Source organism: Cherax quadricarinatus, chromosome 78, assembly GCF_038502225.1.
Source record: "Cherax quadricarinatus isolate ZL_2023a chromosome 78, ASM3850222v1, whole genome shotgun sequence".
Classification (NCBI taxonomy): domain Eukaryota; kingdom Metazoa; phylum Arthropoda; class Malacostraca; order Decapoda; family Parastacidae; genus Cherax; species Cherax quadricarinatus.
In genome coordinates, this window is record NC_091369.1 from 4,100,534 (window position 1) to 4,126,113 (window position 25,580).

At 43.7% G+C, this 25,580-nt stretch overlaps 1 protein-coding gene across 1 annotated transcript in view; it reads right to left on the minus strand.

Annotated features, from left to right (window-relative positions):
• The window catches only part of LOC138850928 (cytosolic phospholipase A2-like), a 54,129-nt gene extending 34,583 nt beyond the window's left edge, over window positions 1-19,546 (minus strand). Inside the window, exons 1-2 of the mRNA XM_070101581.1 lie at window positions 19,145-19,546; window positions 10-15 (exon numbers count right to left, since the gene is read on the minus strand). Coding sequence (XP_069957682.1) covers window positions 10-15; window positions 19,145-19,275 — 137 coding nt within the window. The 5' untranslated portion in view covers window positions 19,276-19,546. The remainder of the gene's footprint in view (window positions 1-9; window positions 16-19,144) is intronic.
• Between the last annotated feature and the right edge of the window lie 6,034 nt (window positions 19,547-25,580).

The window sequence follows — 25,580 nt, forward strand, 5'->3', positions numbered from 1 at the left end:
GTAGCAGACTTGAAGCTCCATTAGCTAATCAACCAGCCTTAATGATCCTCTTGTAACAATCTTTAAGCCCCATTAATCAACCAAGTGAACTAACGATCTTTAATGACCCTAGTGTTGTAAATAGGCGGCCTTAAGCCGCATTAACCCACTAAGCAGCCTGAATTAACGACCCTCGTGTAGAAAACATACTTCAAGCCTTAACGACCCTCGTGTAGCAGACTTTAAACCCCATTAACCAACCAAGTAGCCTTAACGACCCTCGTGTAGCAGACTTTAAACCCCATTAACCAACCAAGTAGCCTTAACGACCCTCGTGTAGCAGACTTTAAATCCCATTAACCAACCAAGTAGCCTTAACGACCCTCGTGTAGCAGACTTTAAACCCCATTAACCAAGTAGCCTTAACGACCCTCGTGTAGCAGACTTTAAATCCCATTAACCAACCAAGTAGCCTTAACGACCCTCGTGTAGCAGACTTTAAACCCCATTAACCAACCAAGTAGCCTTAACGACCCTCGTGTAGAAGACATACTTCAAGCCCCATTAACCAACCAACCAGACTTAACGACTCTTGTACAGCAAACGGTCTTAAGCCCCATTAACCAACCAACCAGCGATGACTTTTTTATTTTTTTGCAGTGAATCACCAAAATTGGAAACAACAGTGAAGGGGCAGCTGCTCAACATTACCACAACTGTAAATCGCAAGCAGCTGCGACATATGACGCAAACATCACCACCACACCAAACTGCAGTGACAAATACTTATTAATAAATTATGAATGGAAGCCAAAATGGCGACAAATAATAGCGATATAATTATAGCAGAATAAACCTCGATACAGGTGTGGTGATGGGGGCTCTAGATCCAAAGAAATGGATCTGTTCTATCATTCTTTGCATCATATCTGATTGCCTAAATCCCTAAAGATTTAGCGCTTCCCCTTAATAATAATAATAATAATAATAATAATAATAATAATAATAATAATAATAATAATAATAATAATAATAATTTGCAATACCAGGACAGATTATAACTTGAAAAACACTAGACATTTTTATTTTTATTGTAAATATAATGACTTCAACATAAGTTTGTATATTTACACTGTCAACATAAAGAATGTACAATGCCTGGCCTGGTCAACACTCTCGAGTGTATTGTTGACACCTAACTACCCCGTCATGGGAGTGCCTTGATCCTGATGAAGGGCTCTTGATCTAATGCATTCATGCTATTCTTCGGTTCCTTGAATCAAGCTTGCTGTCTTCATTTCCAAGGCATTTCATTATTATTATTATTATTTATTATTAAAGATTCTCCGGTATTCTCCCGGCCCGGCCTTGGCTCCCTCTTTAGGGAGTGTCTGAGACCTAAGTTTCCCATGGGAGGAGGCACAAGTACTTCCTCATCTTTGGGACCAACTGTCCCCAGGCCTAGAAACTAGGCCTCTCTGGGCTGCTATCCCAGCCCCAAGGGGGATAATGGGAATGACAGGCTGGTGAGCTGCAAGTTCGGGCTCAGGCACCTACCCTATATATATATATATATATATATATATATATATATATATATATATATATATATATATATATATATATATAAATGAACGCTGTCTCCTGACAAGACAACAGCTTAAGGAGACGAGTCTCCACAGCAACAGTAGAAGTAAATCTAGCAGTGGCAGACGTAGTGCCATCTGTCATGATGTGAGTGTCAAGCAGTGTGGCACCAGCTGTGGAGGCACCGCATACCACCTGCTCTATAATGGGCCAGTGCGAGCCAGCCGGACTAACTATCGCTCATTACAAGAGACTGGCGGCTTCCTGACAGAGTGACCCTGTCTACTTCCGCGTTCTCTATATAGCGTCATCTTTCAAGTTTACTAATCTTGTCAGCATAGTTGCTGATCCCTGTATTCCCAGTATTATATAGCATAGCATATTAGTATCATCCCTGTGCTTTAGACACGAGATCCCTCGTAGGCCTTTGGCTTTGTGTGACGTCATAGGGATACACATGGGCAGTGATCCCCCTGTCCCGTCCTCACTCGGCGGCAGTCCATACAGGCGTGAACAGGCTAGGCACCGGGCTCCATCTCTCATCTCAGTCTGACAATACACCTACCATCCTACAAGTGTGTCTACCTTATCCTACGATATCTCCATTCAAGAACCCTTACGACAAATGGTGGCAGCGGTGGGATTGAGTACACCATCCCCGTTCACAACTCCTTTGAAGCCTTAAGCAGTCTCGAGAATGACAACCCTGCCGAGGTTGTTGCTTCACATGTCTCTGACACAGATGATTTTGGGGATGGAGTAGAACAAGTCTTTTCTGATGACAATCCCACCGCTGTCACCATTTATCATGTGGGAGTTCGATACGTGGATTAGGGTAGAAATACTCACGTAGGCTGTTATACGTATAATTACTGATATGTGGACAGAGCCCGCAGCCGTACCTATCTCCTTGCTTCCACTCGTAACACTGACTAGCCGTCTGGCCAGTACCCCGTAGTGGGTGTTTTGAAATAGTGTCAGCTCAGCACAATATGAGTTGAATCAACGGACGGTTACGGTAACTGGTTACTAGACTGGTAACTGGTTACTACTACTGAGAATCTGGTTGCTAAAAGAGGTCTCCATGGCCTGGTGGCAAAACTTCTCACTTTACACGGTGAGGGTCCGGGTTCGATTCCCGGCAATGGGGTGGAACCACTGGACGTGTTTCCTTACACGGGTTGTCTATGTTCACCCAGCAGTAAAATGGATACCTGGGTGTTAGTGGATTGGTGTGGGTCGCATCCTGGGGACAAAAGTGACCTAATTTGCTCGAAATGCTCAGCATAACAAGGGACTTTTTATATAGTAGTATGTCACTGATGTCAACTATGGTCTGTATACCTTGTACATGTACTGGTAGTAAATAAAGATATTATTATTATTATGTTTATCTAGTTCAAAGCTTGTTAGTGAAGTATTACACATTAATCGTGTACTGTACCAGTGATTAATGTACCATACAGGTACCATACTTGTCTGACACAGCAACATGTAAATAGTTCATTACCTATGTAACTTGTTCAGCTCTCAAAACTTTGCTGCCCAGTACTGGGACTCATTATGTGCCTCTGTAATGTTGAGGTACAGTCCCTGGACCCATTATGTGTCTGTAATGTTGAGGTACAGTCCCTGGACCCATTATGTGTCTCTGTAATGTTGAGGTACAGTCCCTGGACCCATTATGTGTCTGTAATGTTGAGGTACAGTCCCTGGACCCATTATGTGTCTGTGATGTTGAGGTACAGTCCCTGGACCCTTATGTGCCTCTGTAATGTTGAGGTACAGTCCCTGACCCTTATGGTCTTAATGTTGAGGTACAGTCCCTGGACCCATTATGTGTCTGTGATGTTGAGGTACAGTCCCTGGACCCTTATGTGCCTCTGTAATGTTGAGGTACAGTCCCTGGACCCGTTATGTACCTTTATAATGTTGAGGTACAGTCCCTGGACCCGTTATGTACCTCTGTAATGTTGAGGTACAGTCCCTGGACCCATTATGTACCTTTGTAATGTTGAGGTACAGTCCCTGGACCCAGGGATTGTACCTCAACATTAAACTATGAAATTAAAATTTCAAGATTAACAGAAAAACAAACCAGGATTGATATACTAAAACTTGAAATGACAATGAAAGAAAGAAAATAACAGTTGATCAAAATTTGAATTAAACAAAATCAACAACGAAAAGACCATATAGATACCAGATGTTGTATATGGCAATTCATCAACATTGGAAAATACAGTATACAGAAGAACCTGACACGCTAACAAACAACAAAAAGAAACATGAAAAGCCAGCAAGTTCAGATCAGCAATTGCATTGCAACGAATCAGCAAGCGATAGACGCGTACTAGCACCCGCAGCATGCTTGCAGCTGCTAGCAGCAGCGAGCCAGCTGTTGCATGCATGTCAGGAGCAGCGCTGCTAGCGCGCCAGGCAGCAGCGCGCGCAGCAGCGTAGCGCAGCGCAGCGCACAGCGGCACAGCAGCGTGCATGCTACGCGGCAGCGCGGCATGCGGCAGCAGCGCGCGCAGCGAGCAGCGCGCGCAGCGCCAGCGCAGCAGCGCAGCGCGAGCGCAGCGGGCAGCAGCGCTGCAGCAGGGCGCTAGCGCGCAGGCGGCACGCGGCGCAGCGCAGCAGCAGCAGCGCGCGCGGCAGCAGCGCGCACAGCAGCGCAGGCCAGCGGCGCAGCACGCGCAGCAGCGGCAGCAGCAGCAGCGGCAGCAGCAGCAGCGGCAGCAGCAGCGGCAGCAGCAGCAGCGGCAGCAGCAGCGGCAGCAGCAGCAGCAGCAGCAGCAGCAGCAGCAGCAACAGCAGCAGCAGCAGCAGCAGCAGCAGCAGCAGCAGCAGCAGCGGCGGCAGCAGCAGCGGCAGCAGCAGCAGCGGCAGCAGCAGCGGCAGCAGCAGCAGCGGCAGCAGCAGCGGCAGCAGCAGCAGCAGCAGCACACAAATAACCCGCACATAGGAGAGAGGAGCTTAAGACGACGTTTCGGTCAGACTTGGACTAAGGTCACACTGTGACTTTGTAAATAGTCAATGACAGAAACGTCGTGGTAAGCTCCTCTCTCCTATGTACGGGTCATGTATTGTTCCAGTCACAGTCTTGTGCCTTTTCTTCTTTATAAACTCTAATTTTAAAGGGGTGGACCGGAAAGCCAGCGGAAGGCCTCGGTCAGACAACCAAAAAAAATATATACAAATACTCGAGCTGCGGGTCATGATATGACTAAGACCCGCGTCAGGAGACATGTCCTGTTTCCTGACAAACCTTTCCTAACCCTGGCTCATTATTATTGTTATTACATACGTTTTCACCTCAGTTCGTTAACTTACGGGAATAACGTCTTAAATTCCCAGTGATTCTTCAAATCTCGCAAAGACTTCAGTGTATATAACGAGCAGCAAATCATTTGTGGACTTACTGTGTAATTTATTCATTTCCCAATGATAAAATTAGTTAATGTATCAAGTTTCAATTGTATCTGCCACACGAGGGTCATTAAGGCTGCAGGTCACCTGTTCACCACCAGTCAACAATACTTTAATACCTAAAATACTGATTAAAGTTAACTTTCCGTGTATATACTCCTGAGAAATTTACATCTCTAGGTGTATACCTAGAGATGTATATGCAGTGATAGAATATACACCTCCAGACGTATATCTTTCAGTGATTATATACTCATATATACCTGTCGGTGTGTTTTCACTGCTACTCTCAGTGTATATTCATACATCACGACATACATACATACATACATATATACCTCTCGATATACACAGGTCTTGAGAAAAACACTAACAACCCATTTCTCCAATCTTAGAAGACAGCCTAACAGCTTCAAGGATGTGCATACATGTGCAAATCCCAAACTAATCGATCGCTGCCCTTCTTTAATCATGAGTGAGTTCTTGGCCTTCAACTGATCAACTAATTAACTCTTCACTTGAGAATAGAAAGGCAGTTGATCGGAGCCGTGATGAAACACGAGACAAAACCAAATATACAGACACTTTCTCCCTGATATATATATATATATATATATATATATATATATATATATATATATATATATATATATACACGAGGGGAGGGGACAAAGAGAGGAAGAAGGAAGTGTAGTAGTAGTGGTAGATGTAATGCCGGTAGTAGAAGTAGTAGTACCAGCAGTAGTAGAAGTGAGTGTTAGTGAACTAGGGCAGTGAGAGTGTTAGTGTTAACTAGAGCAGTGAGAGTGGGTGTGGGTGTTAAAGTTAGCAATGTACAGCAGGTCGAATGTTATACTACACGACCTACATTCTCACTGCTACCAAGGTCTACTTTTTGTCACAATCATCAAGTGTGGGTCGAAGGGTCTGTCTGTCAAGTAAGTCAGCCAGCGTCTCCATCACTTTAAATCATAAACTATACAGACATACATAGTATAGTGGCCGTAAAAAAATCTATACATTAACAATTTTTGGACAATAAAGTGAAAAAATTGCAACGTACTGTGTGTACATGTATTTTATTTTCACTTTTTAGCTTCCAACTAGTACTTGGTCATGTTACCATTCTTCTTTATCACCATCTGAAGTTGCCTGGGCATCGAAGTGGCGAGGGTGGAGAAGAAGGAGGCGTCCATGTTGATGCAAAGCTTCTCCAGCCTCCTTCAGGTCCATGATGTTGGTGGGTCTAGCTTTTGCAATCTCATTTTTCATCACATGTCAGGCATTCTCGACAGGATTTAGGTCAGGGGAATTGACTGGCCACTCCAAAACACTGATGTCATTGTCCTCGAGGAACTTTTTCACTTCTTTTGACTTATGGGCAGGGACACCATCATGCATAAAAAATTCACTCATGAATGATCTCTTTACTAATTACTTCCCTTCATCGTAATGTTCTTAGGAAGGAAGTATAGTCCACCCTGCCATTATAACTACTAAAAGCACCCCAGACCATAACACTGCCAGGGTGCTTCACTGTCTTCACGGTGTACCGCGGGTCATAACGGGACACACCACTGGGACGACGGATGGTCTTGGAGCTGCTCCTGACGAGCCTGAAGGTACTCTCATCGCTGAACATCACCTTCTGTCACTGGTCTGACGTCCAATCCTTGTACATCTTTCAGAACTGAAGCCGTTTCATCTTCATGGCTTCAGTTAGCATGGGCGGGCGTCTTGGTGGCACGTCGAGCAGGCATTTTGAGGTCCTTTTGAGGTCGGTGCTGAATGGTTCGCACTGCGACGTCTTTCAGGAGTGCAGGATGCATTTTCTCTTCACACAGACAGCATCCTGAGGAAGGAAGTGTTATCAGATCCTGCCATAACATCCGCAGAACTCAAGAAAATGCATCTTGCAAAAGGACCTGAAAATGCCTGCTCGACGTGCCACCAATAAGCCCATGCTAACTATCGAGAATGCCTGACATGTGATGAAAAATGAGACTGCAAAAGCTAGACCCACCAACATCATGGGCCTGAAGGAGGCACTGAAGAAGCTTTGGATCTACATGGACGCCTCCTTCTTCTCCACCCTCGCCACTTCGATGTCCAGGCAACTTCAGATGGTGATAAAGAACAAGGGTAACATGACCAAGTACTAGTTGGAAGCTAAAAAGTGTAAATAAAATACATGTACACACAATAAATTGCATTTTTTTGCGGCCACTGTACATAACAGAAGTGTAATGAACACCATCAATGCTCAATTAATAACCCACACGGAGACAAAAACACAGGAGGTTGACTGATCTGTATATTTCGAACCCTTGAAGGGGATCCCAGAAGAGGTCGAAATATACAGATCAATCAACCTCCTGTGTTTCTGTCCCCATGTTATTATTGAGCATACACAGTAAGTTTATTTAGGCACAGATACACATAAGTACAATTACCATACATCGTGTAAATCACCTAGTATAACCCCAAACATGTCAAATTATTTCTATCTTGCACCAGAAAGATGGATGCTGTACTCTCTGGTTCATCAGGAAGACGGATGCTGCACTCTCTGGTCCTGCATGAAGATGGATGCTGTACTCTCTGGTTCAGCAGGAAGATGGATGCTGTACTCTCTGGTTCAGCAGGAAGATGGATGCTGTACTCTCTGGTCCAGCAGGAAGACGGATGCTGTACTCTCTGGTCCAACAGGAAGACGGATGCAGTACTCTCTGGTCCAACAGGAAGACGGATGCTGTACTCTCTGGTCCAGCAGGAAGACGGATGTTGTACTCTCTGGTCCAGAAGGAAGATGGATACTGTACTCTCTGGTCCAGCAGGAAGATGGATGCTGTACTCTGGCCCAGCAGGAAGACGGATACTGTACTCTCTGGTCCAGCAGGGAACAAAAACCATTGACGCTCATTTCCCAGTGACTAAACCCACTGCCCAAATACACTGTGGTCCAGTTACACGGATATTTCATCATAAGAGGAGTTTTGAAGGTAATACGAGTGTGGAGGACGTCTTAACCGGGCAGCCTGGTCCACCAGTTCCTTAAAGAACGAAAAGTAGCAATACCGCTGTGGCTGGAACAATACACAAATAACCCGCACATAGGAGGAACTTACGGCGACGTTTCGGTCCCACCTGGGACCGAAACGGGTTATCCGTGTACCAGTTCCTTATTTTCAAGACGCAAGAGCAAGTGTATTCGGTTACAAGTGTATTCGGGTACATGTAAGAAGCACAGTTACATAAATTATCATACATAGCAGAATATGTGTAGATTAGGTATGATAATACCCCAAAAAAGGTCAAAGTAACATTTGCACTGGGGTCTACCACTTTTCAACACAGATGTCGGCCATGAAGTGGCTGTCAAGACCATGGGAGGGTGGTGGTCGCCAGTTTTTTTATTTTTTATTTTTCCTTGTGTAATGGGAAAACTAGCCACTCGTGATCTAAATTTACATTATTTTTCGTCAAAAATGTCTTAAATTGAGTGGGGGAAAGTTGAAATTTGTTAAAAATTATTGGAACCCCCACAAAAAAAATGCTCGCGGGGGGGGGGAGGGCGAGAGAGAGAGAGAGAGAGCGAGAGAGAGAGAGAGAGAGCCAGAGAGAGAGAGAGAGAGAGAGAGAGAGAGAGAGAGAGAGAGAGAGAGAGAGAGAGAGAGAGAGAGAGAGAGAGAGAGAGAGAGAGAGAGAGAGAGAGAGAGAAGAGAGAGAGAGAGAGAGAGAGAGAGAGAGAGAGAGAGAGGTCAGAGACAAAAACTCATGCAGACTCATGTGACGCAGACACCTACCAACATAACTGAACAAGCACACATATCAACCACACGAGCACACAACAACCACATCGTCCACACACCACCATCAACCACAACAACCACACCATCAACCACAAACACCCCATCAACCACAACAACCACCATCAACCACAACAAACCACCATCAACCACAACAACCACCACCATCAACCAAAACCACACCATCAACTACAACAACAACCACCACCATCAACCACAACAACCACCACCATCAACCACAACAACCACCACCATCAACCACAACAACCACCATCAACCACAACAACCACCACCATCAACCACAACCACCACCACCATCAACCACAACAACCACCACCATCAACCACAACAACACCACCATCAACTACAACAACCACCACCATCAACCACAACAACCACCACCATCAACCACAACAACCACCATCAACCACAACATAACAACCACCATCAACCACAACACAACCACTACATCAACCACAACAACAACCACCATCAACCACAACAACCACTACCATCAACCACAACAACCACTCACCACCACTACCATCAACCAACAACCACCATCAACCACAACCACCACCATCAACCACAACAACAACCACCATCAACCACAACAACCACCACCATCAACCACAACCACCACCATCAACCACAACAACCACCATCAACCACAACAACCACCACCATCAACCACAACCACCACCATCAACCACAACCACCACCATCAACCACAACAAACACCATCAACCACAAACCACCACCATCAACCACAACAAACCACCACCATCAACCACAACAAACACCATCAACCACAACCACCACCATCAACCACAACAACCACCACCATCAACCACAACAACCACCACCATCAACCACAACCACCACCATCAACCACAACAACCACTACCATCAACCACAACAACCACCATCAACCACAACAACCACTACCATCAACAACAACAAACACCACCATCAACCACAACAACCACCATCAACCACAACCACCACCATCAACCACAACAAACACCACCATCAACCACAACCACCACCATCAACCACAACAAACACCACCATCAACCACAACAACCACCATCAACCACAAACACCACCATCAACCACAACAACCACCACCATCAACCACAACAACCACCACCATCAACAACCACCACCATCAACCACAACAACCACCATCAACCACAACAAACACCACCATCAACCACAACAACCACCACCATCAACAACAACCACCACCATCAACCACAACAAACACCACCATCAACCACAACCACCACCATCAACCACAACAACCACCACCATCAACCACAACAAACACCACCATCAACCACAACCACCACCATCAACCACAACAAACACCACCATCAACCACAACAACCACCACCATCAACCACAACAACCACCATCAACCACAACAAACACCACCATCAACCACAACAACCACCATCAACCACAACAAACACCACCATCAACCACAACAACCACCACCATCAACCACAACCACCACCATCAACCACAACAACCACCACCATCAACAACAACCACCACCATCAACCACAACAACCACCACCATCAACTACAACAAACACCACCATCAACCACAACCACCACCATCAACCACAACAAACACCACCATCAACCACAACAACCACCATCAACCACAAACACCACCATCAACCACAACAACAACCACCATCAACAACAACCACCACCATCAACCACAACCACCACCATCAACAACAACAACCACCATCAACCACAACTACCAGCATCAACTACAACCTTTATATTATATCCTGAGTTACTGACAATAATACCAAACTTAAGATGAGGAAAAACTCTCAGAATAAGTATATCCTTGCGAGGTCATCTACGTCAGCGTCGCAGCCAACACACTATCTCTCAGAATAAGTATATCCTTGCGAGGTCATCTACGTCAGCGTCGCAGCCAACACACTATCTTAAGGAAAACTTAAATAATAATCTTTATTTCTACATGTACAAGGTATACAGACCATAGCTGACACCAGTGACATACTGTTATATAGAACCCACCTTGTTATGCTGAGCATTTCGGGAAAATTAGGTCAGTTTTGTCCCCAGGATGCGACCCACACCAGTCCACTGTAACACCCAGGTACATACTTACTGCTAGGTGAACATGGACAGCAGGTGTCTTAAGGAAACACATCCTAATGTTTCCACCCGTACCGGAGATTGAACCCCGGACCTGAGTGTGTGAGCTGAGTGCGCTACCAACCCAGCCACGAAACACTTGATTCGTAAACAGGAAGAATTAAGCCTGAATCTCAGTCATTTAAAAAACTCAGAATACATGACACAAAAGTATGAGACAAAGGTCTGATAAAAGGCTTCCTACCTGGAGTTTACCTGGAGAGAGTTCCGGGGGTCAACGCCCCCGCGGCCTGGTCTGTGACCAGGCCTCCTGGTGGATCAGAGCCTGATCAACCAGGCTGTTGCTGCTGGCTGCACGCAAACCAACGTACGAGCCACAACATAAATTATTAAACTAGTCAAAAAAAAAAGGCAGAACAGCCTTTGTTGTTTACATTTATTGTTGTTATTGTTGTGTTTGCTGTTGTTTGTTGTTGTGCAGAAAGGGGGGGGGTCATGGAGATCCACTATTTACATATAAACTAAAATAACTAGTAGCAGTGTACTAGTGAATTCTGATAATATTTTGTATGTTAGTTTACGTGGCCTTCCTGATAATAAATATATGGTGAATATCTCTATCCTCTCAGACAGAGTAATGACTAACTAGATCAAGATTTTTGTGAAGAAAACGGTTTGGCTCTAGGCTGGTGTATTTTGATATTTATAATACCACCTAGACAAGGCTTCTAACCACAGGCCCCATCTTATAACAGAATACCAAGTATTCTCTTCAAGATTGATGGACTGACCACATCGACTCAAGGTTGAGGGACTGATTACCTCATTCTCCTCCTGTTCTTCAAGATTCTCCTTTGTATGGACTGATGAAGCCACTGTGTGGCGAAACGTTTCCTCAATAAAGATACCCAAGAGTTGCACATATGTCTAATTTATCAACATGTCGGTTCTCTGAACCATTCATCTACTAAGCCTGGGTTAACAGTGCTGAGGCCTGGCTCTTGGACCCGTCTCTTGACTTCCTCCTGGCAGACGTGATGGAGTTCATTTTGACATCATCCGTGAAGGAGGCTATCCTACCTTCCATCTAAGATCCCATATCCCCTCACCACCCCTCACTCTGAAATACTGATGTTATGGGACTCATGTGGGTGTTCAGCTTACATCTGTCCCCTCCCTGAATCCCTACCATATGTGTGTCCCCTCATCCTGGTCAACATCATGTGTCCCCTTATCCTGGTTCTCACATGTGTCCCCTTGTTGTGGTTCCTACCATCTGTGTCCCCTCGATGTGGTCCCCACCATGTGTGTCCCCTCGTTGTGGTTCCCACTGTATGTGTCCCCTTGTTGTGGTTCCTACCATGTGTCCCCTCGTGGTTCCCACCATGTGTCCCCTCATCCTGGTCAACATCATCTGTGTTCCCTTATCCTGGTTCTCACATGTGTCCCCTTGTTGTGGTTCCTACCATGTGTGTCCCCTCGATGTGGTCCCCACCATGTGTGTCTCCTCGTTGTGGTTCCCATTGTATGTGTCCCCTTGTGGTTCCTACCATGTGTCCCCTCGTGGTTCCCACCATGTGTCCTCTCATCCTGGTCTCTACCATCATGAATCAAACATCTCTCTTTCTATTTTACTTCCCAGAGCACTTAGTATGTCGTGGTCATGTCTCCTCTGCCACAGATGTGGCAGTCTTCGCAGCTTAAGTTTCTCAACCTAGACTCAACTGTCCACAGATAATATGTAGGTGATTACAGGTGATTCCTGGGGGTCAGCGCCCCCGTGTCCCGGGCCTGGTGACGAAGTTGACCCCCATGTTAGACCAGCACCATCTAGATTCAGACTTTCATATATTTTGAACCGTGTTTTGAATCATATGTTTTTGATTCGTGTTCTGAATCACGTTTTGAATCGTGTTTTGAATCGTTTTGAATCGTGTTCTGAATCATGTTTTGAATCGTGTTTTGAATCACGTTTTGAATCGTGTTTTGAATCACGTTTTGAATCGTGTTTTGAATCGTTTTGAATCGTGTTCTGAATCATGTTTTGAATCGTTTTGAATTGTGTTCTGACTCATGTTTTGAATCGTTTTTTGAATCACGTTTTGAATCGTGTTTTGAATCACGTTTTGAATCGTGTTTTGAATCACATGTTTTAAATCGTGTTTTGAATTATCTTCGTCCTAATTTTAGAAGCCAGCCTTATATGTGCTAGTTTGTCAGATGCTAGTGTTATTTTCCTCATAATATGCACTTTGAGAAACAGCTTTGGCGTGATGTTGACTCCCAAATCTTTCTTCATAATTATTTGAGTTATTCTTTCACTGAGATGATGTTAGTCTTCCAGTGTCTCTCCTAAGTACGGTCTTTCCCCAGTTGTGTGTGTGTGTGTGTGTGTTTACCTAAATGCGGTTGCAGGGGTCGATTCATAGCTCCTGGACCCACCTCTGTGTGTGTGTAGATACCCCTGAAACCACATAAATATCATCTTAATTAAACGCAACAGTAATCCAGGTACGCGTGTAATTTTAAACGTTTTGCGAGACTGCTTAATCACCGCGATGCCACACACGTCACACTCGTTATTGATTTATTTTATATATAAAAACGTGGTGAAACTGACATGAGAAACAAGGAGGATTTCCCATTGACAAGGATGGTGAGGAAGGTCAGCACACTCCTTACGTAATGAGAAATATAAATATATCCAGACTGTCTTCAGGAACTTAATAACTTAACCATGTAGGTTCCTGATCTGGGGCCGGTCAAAGGAGGATTTAGGAGGCATTGACCCCCCTTCCCTTTCCCAGTAAGACTACCTTCAAGTAGGATCAGTGATCAGGGTTCATGAACCTTGTTCTTGCAGACATTAACACCAGGGTTCATGAACCTTGTTCTTGCAGACACCAACGCCAGAGGGCCGGAAGCCACCTCGTCTAGCTTCGACAAGTCACGGGTTGCCTGGTGCAACATGCAGGCGTTGTAACTTCAGAGTTAACAGTGCAGAGAAAACTTCAATCAGAGAGGACGCTTCCCTCTGTGTAGTGCTTTTCCATTGTAATAATGCTGGTAGAATTGCCGACTTGATAAAGCTCCTGGAGAGCGAAACGTTGCCACAATAAAATGTCGCCTTAATAGGACTTGTATCCTTGCGCCTGACATATCTTTCTGTTGTTTTCAATTATCATTTTTAATATTGGGAATGCATTCATATTTTTTCCCGAATCTGTAGCGTTGTTCACGCCTGCTCTTTGAATGAAGATCTGGGCTAGTTGTTTGCATAGGGAAAAGGGGTTGTTTGCTGTGTTCGAACACGGTTTTTTTCCGCCTGTGTTGGAAAAGCAGTGCTCGCCTGTCGCCTGTGTTTGAAACAGTGGCTCTTGCCTGTGTTGGAACAGGGGTTGTCGCCTGTGTCCTGCAGGACTCTAGGACCAGGTAGGGGTAAGAGGAAGGGAGGACGATCAAAGGAGTGTGTGTGTGTAGATTCGTCAATATCTTCGTACGAGGCTAGAATTGAGCCCGCTGTCTCCCCCTGGTGACCTTCGACAGACTTGCACCTTTTTGGGACTACAACAAAAACAGTGCGTAGCGACAAGAAGCCGAAGACTTAGAACATAAGAACATAAGAAAGGAGGAACACTGCAGCAAGCCTACAGGCCCATAGTAGGCAAGTCCTCAAACCCAAATCCACTAAAGTTGTAAGACAGGTTGCACCGGGACCTCGCTTTGTTCAGTGTAGAGCCTTACACAGGGCGATACAAAGCCACATTTAAATGCTTCTTGTGTAGTGGTGTTCCACAGAGGGACATCTTTGGCCCCTTGCCTTCGCGAGCACTGCCAGTCATCATTATTGTTGTTATATCAAATGTTTATCAATGCCAAACTCCATTAGTATGGAGATAAATGGTATAAAAACCCCGGCATGATATTGGATTTCTTTCTACTTAGCAAACCAAAATTGTAATTACATACTGTAACCTTTACAAAGAATTAAACTTTTACTTTACTGTGTGGGCGAAACGTAGTCAATAAAGGATCACATTATACTCCATTTGTTTATTTTCCCATCAGTATGGGCCAGTAGGTGTTAGGTAAAAGGACACAAGTGCAACTAATGTGACATTTCATTGTGGCAACGTTTCGCTCTCCAGGAGCTTTGTCAAGCCTTTACAAACAATACAGTAATGTTCTTAGTGTTACATGCAAAACTTTGCAGTATTTTCCAGTGTTCCCTCACAAAGCACACTATCTCAGAGATGTCGCTGATATATATTATCAGATATCGTCCTCCCATGATAACTCTTACCAAGCTGTGTCTGTCTTATCAGCAAACAATGTCGGAGTTTTAGTTAAAAAGTGCTTGATGTTATTAAGAAGATTGTTACCAAGAGTACTGACTACCATCAGGGGACTGACTACCATCAGGGGACTGACTACCATCAAAGGACTGACTACCATCAAAGGACTGACTACCATCAAAGGACTGACTATCATCAAAGGACTGACTACCATCAAAGGACTGACTACCATCAAAGGACTGACTACCATCAAAGGACTGACTACCATCAGAGGACTGACTACCATCAGGGGACTGACTACCATCAAAGGACTGACTACCATCAAGGGACTGTCTACCATCAAAGGACTGACTACCATCAAAGGACTGACTACCATCAAAGGACTGACTACCATCAAAGGACTGACTACCATCAAAGGACTGACTACCATCAAAGGACTGACTATCATCAAAGGACTGACTACCATCAAAGGACTGACTACCATCAAAGGACTGACTACCATCAAAGGACTGACTACCATCAAAGGACTGACTACCATCAGAGGACTGACTACCATCAGGGGACTGACTACCATCAGGGGACTGACTACCATCAAAGGACTGACTACCATCAAGGGACTGTCTACCATCAAGGGACTGTCTACCATCAAAGGACTGTCTACCATCAAAGGACTGTCTACCATCAGGGGACTGACTACCAACAATGCTAGCAACAAATCCGGATAAATATTCTTGCCCTAAGACGCGAGTTGCATTACGAATTGTGTGTTGATTGTGTTAGAGATTTGTATATAATACACATCACAATTCTAGAGAATGTTATTATGAATGAATGAGAGAGAGAGAGAGAGAGAGAGAGAGAGAGAGAGAGAGAGAGAGAGAGAGAGAGAGAGAGAGAGAGAGAGAGAGAGAGAGAGAGAGAGAGAGAGAGAGAGAGAGAGAGAAGCTCATATATACAAACCTAAAACAACAAATATTCATGTTTTGCATGGAAGGATCAGGCACAAACCAACGAACTGTAATGCGTGGAAAACCGTACGTACGTCAGTTTAACTACCGACACCTAGAAAACAAGTATCGTACTTGTCAGACTGGTTCTTGACCTGTAGCGTGTGCTGTGTTGCTTCTAGCACACCGCCCGTCTCCCACAGAGACAGTGACCAAACAAAATACAAAAGAAAACACGTTCACCATCATTCATTCCATCCCTGTCTTGCCAAAAACGTGCTAAAAGGTCATGAATGTGTATATATGTATATAATAACAAACCAGATGTTAGAACACACCTGTATAAGGCGTTACCCATTCTGGCTATTGCTTCGACGATCACAATATGTTTTCATTTTTTTCTAAATTGGGGTCGAAATGAAAGAATAAGTAGTAACTAAGTAAGTTTATTTAGGTACAGGTACATAATTATGTACAGTTACACAGATTATCATACATAGTAACGTATGTGTAAATTAACTAGGATAACAAAAAAAATAACCCCAAAAAGTTAGACAAAGTGGGTTATAGAAGGTACAATTACACAGTTAGATGACTGAATTAGTTTTACAATACAACATGTGTAAATCATTATGATAGTCCAAAAAAAGGGAGTCGTCCTTCACACATGACTCGAGTATCTCAATAACTTTTCCGTTGTACCCTGAAGTGTGCCATTCAGACCTCCACGTTCTCTTCTAATATTTTCACTAGGTATTCCCTGGATAATGTCCATCCTACACATTGATCTGAACCGCCCTGACTTTTCTGGGTTATCCTGTAGGATAATGTATACATATGCTATGTATGATAATTTATGCAACTGTATTTATGTATACCTGTACCTAAATAAGCTTACTAACTTGCCCTCAGCCTCCTCCCTGGCCTGGTGGCTAATGCTTTCGCTTCACACGGTGAAAGTCCGGGTTCGATTCCTGGCGAGGGTACAAACATTGGACATGTTTCCTTACACCGGTTTGTCTATGTTCACCCATCAGTTAAATGGTTACCTGGGTGTTAGTTGACTGGTGAGAGTCGCATCCGGGGGACAAAACTGACTTAATTTGCGGGAAATACTCTACATAACAAGGGACTTTCTATATAGTACTATGTCATTGATGTCAGCTATGGTCTGTTTACCTTGTACATGTACTTGTAGTAAATAAAGATATTATTATTATTATTATTATTATTATTATTATTATTATTATTATTATTAAATACCACGTAGGGCATACGCAACACTACTCTCACGTGTTTTTTTCCCTCTTCTCCCGTAATATGAAATGTTTCATCATTTACATACCCATACTACCAGCACTACGCTTATACTTCATTACTAGTACCCATACCACTACTCCACTACCACCACACTACCAGTACCATACTAATACTACTCCACTACCACCACATTACCAGTACCATACTAATACCATACCATACAATGTGTACCACTAACAACTATCTTCAACACAATCGAAACAGGGAGATTATCTGAGGTATGAAAGACAGCAAATGTAGTCCCAGTTTTTAAAAAAAGGAGACAGATAAGAAGCACTAAACTACAGACCAGTGTCACTGACATGTATAGTATGCAGAGTCATGGAGAAGATTATCAGGAGAAGAGTGGTGAAACATCTAGAAAGGAATGATCTAATCAACAGCAGCCAACACGGTTTCAGGGACGGGAAATCCTGTGTCACAAACTTACTAGAGCTCTATGATAGGGTGACGGCAGTAAGACAAGAGAGAGAGGGGTGGGTAGATTGCATTTTCTTGAACTGTAAGAAGGCGTTTGACACAGTTCCACACAAGAGATTAGTGCAAAAACTGGAGGAACAGGCAGGGATAACAGGGAAGGCACTACAATGGATCAGGGAATATTTGTCAGGAAGACAGCAGCGAGTAATGGTACGTGGCGAGGTGTCAGAGTGGGCACCTGTGACCAGCGGGGTCCCAAAGGGGTCAGTCCTAGGACCAGTGCTGTTTCTGGTATTCGTGAACGACATGACGGGAGGAATAGACTCCGAAGTGTCCCTGTTTGCAGATGATGTGAAGTTGATGAGAAGAATTCAATCGGACGAGGACCAGGCAGAACTACAAAGGGATCTGGACAGGCTGCAGGCCTGGTCCAGCAATTGGCTCCTGTAGTTCAACCCCACTAAGTGCAAAGTCGTGAAGATTGGGGAAGGGCAAAGAAGACCGCAGACGGAGTACAGTCTAGGGGGCCAGACTACAAACTTCACTCAGGGAAGAAGATTTTGGGGTGAGACACACATCAACCAAATAACTGCTGCAGCATATAAGCGCCTAGCAAACCTAAGAACAGCATTCCGCCATCTTAGCAAGGAATCGTTCAGGACCCTGTACACCGTGTACGTTAGGCTCATATTGGAGTATGCGACACCATTTTGGAACCCACATCCAGCCAAACACGTAAAGAAACGAGAGAAAATGCAAAGGTTTGCAACAAGACTAGTTCCAGAGCTAAGGGGTATGTCATACGAGGAGAGGTTAAGGGAACTCGACCTGACGACAATGGAAGACAGGAGAGATAGGGGTCGACATGATAACGACATATAAAATACTGAGAGGAATTGACAAGGTGGACAGAGACAGAATGTTCCAGAGATGGGACACATCAACAAGGGGGCACAGTTGGAAGTTGAAGACATGAATCACAGGGATGTTAGGAAGTATTTCTTCAGTCACAGAGTTATCAGGAAGTGGAACAGTTTGGAAAGCGATGCAGTGGAGGCAGGATCCATACACAGCTTTAAGTAGAGGTATGATAAAGCTCACAGTTCAGGGAGAGTGACCCAGTAGCGGCCAGTGAAGAGGCGGGGCCAGGAGCTATGAATCGACCCCTGCAACCACAACTAGGTGAGTACACACTGGTACTTACGCAGCGTCCCACATGGTGCTTGTGGTACGGTTCCTGATGTCTGGTATCATCTTGAGACGTGGGTGAGAAGGCTTGTTACCGTAAGTATCCTCCATCATGGTCTCCTCAAACCTCTCCTGCTCCAGCACCATACTTCACCTTGTCCTTTCACCTCCACTCTTACTCCTTCTACACTAACTATTATCATAGGTTCTCACCACAGATGTTTTTTTTTTTCAGTACTGAGCACCAGCTGCTTGTCTTGTATAATTCACAGAGGGTTGTTTACGCTAACACAGGTCGGGATGCTGCACGAAATGGCAAATGGAGTAGTGAATGGAAGTTTAGTTATAGATGTTAGGAACAACCCGTGCAACACACACTAGCTGCACCTTCTATATGAGCTCCTGCCTCCCCAGCTACACTACTACAATATACTGGCAACTCGACATCTTTGCCCACACCACCTCAGCTAGAACTTCTCGTCTATTTAATAGCTACCTATTTCTGTTAGCAGGCTATTTTTCTATCTGGTATGCTCGAGTTGTCCTCTCAGTTAATGCAGTACACTATGCTAATGACAATCCATGCGCTTCAGGAATCACTACATAACAATTTTGCTGCTGGTCGAGTCTCTGGCAACCCAGAGTGACCTGTGAGATAATCATAGTGACGTTTTCCTTACGTAGTGTGAGAATATTTTTGAGAGCTCATTCGTTGCTGGAAAGGCTTTGCTCTGACGTTATATACAAAATACTTCAAATGTATATAACTGTCTTTAAAAATGGTAAGGTGTAAGTACACAAAACAGAAACATAAAATAATTATTTTGTCAGGCTTGTATCTTGGCAAGCTCCATGACTGAGAATTCCTCCCTCGTCTGGCAGCATCTTCCTCTTAAATACTTATTACAACACATTGCGGCTTGAGTATTTTTTTCTATTTCCGTCACTTAAAGAAAACGAAGTTTGTGGGCGTTGCTACAGAAGCCAATCCCATGAAAATCCTCAATAAAACAAAAAAAAAAGGTGAATATAAAGTGTGTTGAGGTTGACTCTGAGCTGACATTGCAACATTTGCCTCATCATTACTGACAACAACCATCTTGAGAAAAAGGAACTGTCTTCAGAAAAAAAAGGAACACCTAGTGGGAAAGTTTGTAAAGTACAGCAGGAGTTTAAGTTTATACAGTTTTAACTACACAAATTATCATACATAGTAACTAACGTGTAAATTACTTAGGATGGCCCACAAAAAGTCAACCAAAGTGACTTATTTCCACTTGGGTCCTTGTAATATCCTATTATTAAACTTTAAAAAACAAACCAGCCTAAGTAACTGTGTGAAAATCACTTACAGTCAAAGGAAATATACTAGGAATACGGTAAACTGAGTTATCTGCATTAAAAAGAGGATCAGCTTACAATAATAGGTATATGAATCTTACCTATACAAGAAGTCACCGCATCTTATAAGAATATAAGAAAGAAGGAACACTGCAACAAGCCTACTGGCCCATGCGAAACTGCATATTTTACAGATAAAAACCAATTAGTAAGAAGGAAGAATTCTCCCCCTGTACATAAGTAAGCAAAACAATAAACAATAATACTTGTTTATATTGCAGTCCCTCTTAAGCATCCCCGGGAGGCCACCCACAACAAGAGACTAACTTCCAATTGTTTATTTACAGCTATGTCAGGGGCAGCAGGTATTAGGTGACCAGGAGCTATGAATCGACCCCCTGCAACCACATATAGGTGAGTACCTGTCCATGCGTCCCTCCTTGCCCAGGGTTCGACCAGGGCACTTTAGGTTGTGAGTTTTTCTACTCCCGGAGCCCGGCCATAGGCCAGGCTCGTCTGGTGCTTGCGTGGTCAACTAGGCTGTTGCTGGTGGTGGTCCACTGACCCACATGGGTTATTTTTGTATCTCTCATCTTTCTTCTTTTATCTTCCACCTTTCTAATTAAAAAAAATTATTTACGAAGATAATACTTATATAACAGAATGAATGATGTAAGTCTTTATACATGATAAAGCCCGCACAGTGTGACTAAATGGTCCAAGTGGGACCGAAATGTCGTAAGCTTCTCTCTCTCTCTCGTATGTGCGGGTCATTTGTATATTGTTTGAGTCACGGTATTGTGCCTTTTTCTTTCAAAACTCCAGGTCAGTGTACAAGACACTGACCTGGAGTCTTACGACTCACTTGCCATGAATTTAAATCACTGGCAATGGATTCAAATCACTTGCCATGGGTTCAAATCACTTGCCATGAGTTCTAACTCCACCCATACCGTGGTTTGTTTACATTCGTGTTAATAGTTTCGTGAGTCATTTTACTAATTTTTATTCACCTTTCTCTCTTTGTCTTTCTTGATTTGCCTTAACCTAGCCTGAGAGCGAGGGTTGACCTTAACATGAACTTCAGGCGTGGCTCATGGTTCTTGCTGCCTCCCGCAGTGTTTGATATAAACATCACACACTCCCGTACTCTAATACATTTGATGACACAACAGACTGACACACACGTGAATGTCCTGCTTAAAGGTAGAATGAGTAGTGCATTCCAAGAGGCTGGGGACTTCCACACTGCTGTACACTTCCCGCAGTCTCCTCACACAAGTTCAGCTATTCGTAGTTTAAATTCTCAAACGGCAGACGACGAAATTCTGACCTTGAAAACTAGTCACTAGGTTTCTCTCTCTCTCTCTCTCACACACACACACACAAGAGGTACAATAAGGATCTTGAAGTTAGGAGTGCATCTAGTGCCGATCAGTGAAGAAGCGAGGCCAGGAGCTGTGAATCAACCCATCCACATAAGTGAGCACACACACACACACACTGCACAGTGGGGTTCCCAATTACTAACGGCGACAGCACTCTATCACCCCGTGCGGAATCCCCAGGTGCGTAACTGCGCGGAAATCGAGACAAACAGGACCGTGATTGGCATGACAGAGGATCGAGGATCGTGATTGGCATGACAGAGGATCGAGGATCGTGATTGGCATGACAGAGGATCGAGGATCGTGATTGGCATGACGAATTTATCATTTCATAAAATAAAATATTAGCGTCTCCCCATTGTTGGACGATAACTTCTGCAGTATTAAGAAAGCGGAGTTTTGAAACGAGCTAAGATAGCAGCTCATAGCTATCAATAATAATTAATTTCAGAATGATACAATGTACAGAGATAAGTGACATTTAGATATGCATGCAGAAAGCCCTTAGTGATGCAGAACATTTCGGGTATATAATGCAGACAAGATGATGAATTAGACACGTGTAACATCTGGGTATCTTTATAATGCAGACGTTTCGCCAACCAGTGGCTTTATCAGTACAATAAAGAAATATAAACAGAAGCTATAAACAGGCAGAAATTTATTTTAAAATGTTTAGGAAGACGCACGCTTATAGTATACTGGAGTCAGATGAGGCGCAGCAGGTAGAGGCACTGTCAGAAGTGGGCGGGATCCACTAGTGGGGCTAAGTCATTCCCAAGAATTGGGCCAGACATACTTGTGTAAATGTCATCTGTACCACTATTCCACGATGTTATTTTGCCTGACAAGTAATCATCAGTCGTATACAACACAGAGGCGAGGCTGAGAGATTGATCACCTCCTCTTCTACAGCCTTATGTCCTTGGTACTAATGAAACCACTGGTTGGCGAAGTCTACAAAATAAAGATACCCAGATAGGATGCAAGTATAAACCCTTCGGTATATATATACATGTGTATGGGAAGCAGCGTGATATGTGAAATAAAGAAGTGGTAGACTAATTATGTGCCAAGAATTTTAATATTAAGAAGGAAGTGAAAAGATGCGACAAACTTTCATTTCCTTTGTGTTACTGAACGAAATCTGTGGCTTCCGGCCTGTGTATAGTTAAGTTTGTGAGATATTTTTAATGTATTGTTGGGTAACGAGAAGTGACAGATAATGCAATCCTACAACATAAGACTGAGGAGTAACTGCAGCCCTGTGTTCTGTCTTTTGTTTGTATCAAGTCATTTAGATTTTCCTTTCTGGGATCTATTGTTTGTTATGGCGTCGACTGAATAACCCAAGACGTGGGTTACTTCAGCCTTCTGTTCCGCTTCAACCACAATATACGGACTATCACACTACTGCCATATTAAGTTTATACAGGCACAAGTACACATGCGTAAAATTATCATAGTGTAAATTCCCTAGGATATCCCCCCAAGTCAGACAGTGACTTATTTCCATTGGGGTCCTTGTCATCACAACGATTGCTGTGGAAAATACTGTATATATTTTCCGGAAATACGGTAATTTATAGGTAAATAGATGGTCTATACTGTATTTAATAATATTTGTCATAGAAAACGGAAAGCCTGCGTCTGGGCAGGGGACTCGCCATCTTGGTTTTGAATTTTGTACAAACGTTGGTGTAATGGGAAGAATTTTTCGTGCTCTAGAGGTTAAAATTGTGTTGACACCTCTCAAATAGGAGGCGAAATTGGTGGATGTGCATTCCTGCATAACTTGAGATATCAGACGACTGGACAAGACAGCTCCAGGAACCTCAGATAAGCTCTCTAGATTTGTGTGTAATTCTGACCAGCATTATTTTCATAGATTTAGTTAGAGTGAGGTTTTCTGAGTATGATACACATTAATCTCCAGTCAAATTGGTGAGTGATATTAAGATATATTTTCCTTCTGTTATGTAATTGTGTATATATATAACCATTTATTATTTTTAATATACAGTCCACAAATTTATATATTTACCAGTATTCCTGGTGTATGTATATTTCATTTAATTAATAGGTCCAGAGCAACTTGTGGTTATGACAGTGGTAGGTATCGAAGGGGGACATTTTTTGCGACCTAGGTGTCCCAAATTCCTACTTGTCTATGTAACATTGATAAATAATAATTATCTTTGTTATCATTTACTGTTATGTACATAATTAGTTACATTCAGATAAATGCAATTTTCCACATTTAACATCACAAGTATCGGTCACGCGCTGGTACAATCCAGAGAAAGTAAATGGTTTACTTACTTGGAACTGAAGAGCCAACATTGGCTTGTGGTCAAGAGACGAGTGCAATGAAACACATTACGTCTGAGTGCCACGCTTGTCCTGTCCTGGGAAACAGGAACTTCGTGGGTCCGCTCCGTAATACACACATCACATGACTCTCCTTCCCGTATTGTAGTTAATGACGGTGGGAAGAAGCAAGACGATGACCTCTTTGACGACAAGGGGCAGGAGGTGGACGCGAAAGCTGCTGGGTAGGAAAAGCTGGACACATAACGTAAAGATGGAGAGAAAGAGGATGAAGAAGTAGATGAGACCAGAGAATCTCCGTCTCCCATCTGTGCCTCAGGCCGTGTATTACTTTCAAGACTATTGTTGATGTTGTAGTTGCTGTTATTGTTTCCGGTGGAGTTTATGCTATTGTTCTGTCCATCAGTTTCACTCGTGCCAGCGCCACCATAGCTACTTTCTGTCTCAGTGTTCGTAAACGTATCAGCAGCGTCATAGAATTCTTCCTCATCATCTTTATAGAGGTGAGGGAGTGTTGGTGGTTGGTGCTCATCGCCATTATCACCAACACTATCGCTACCATGAGGGTGAGGGAGTGAGTGTTGATGATCACTATCCCCAACATCGTCGTTGCCATGAGGGTGAGGGAGAGATGGTTGGAGCTGGTCTTCAGCATTACAAACTCCTTTTCTCCCTTCTTCCTCCACAATATTCCTCATTTTATCCATCGATATTCAGGACGAAAAGCTAAAACAAATGCCCACTTTACCTTCTCAAACAACATACAAACGGTACCAACACAGTACTCAAAGATCGTACCCCACAGCTGACGCACAAAGTTGGCATACACAGCTGGTATGTTCAACAAGCACACATTGCTGAATAAGTGTGATGGATAAGGGTCGTAGAGCTGAAGTTCTGGATCAGAGAGCTTGCCAGCTCCCTCCTGCAGCCAACACACTATCGCTCCTCCGGTGTAGCAAAGAATCAGTAATATCCATCACACGGCGATTCCTTAAACCAGTGCTTGACACACAAGTGTTCCTCCAAACACAGAGTACTCTAAGATCCACCAACACACGTAGAATATCATTCAACTGCATCAAATAAAAATTAAAATGAGAGGCCAGTATACAGGTCGAACAGAGCTTGGCTGTGACTAGCGGACATATGAGGCATCTTCATTCAGATTATCACAACGGTGCCACATCGTTCATTAACAAACCCATTTAACCCAAACCAAATATGGCCTTCCTCCTCTTTTGACACATGTCCAGTCTTCTGACCTGACCTGAAGTCAAGCAGGGGTCGCCCCACCTTCCCCGACAATTTACTTTTCTCGCAAATGTTAAAATTTAGGAAACAATTATTATTATTTTTTTGCGAGTTGCGCCAAGACGAGTCTACAGCAGA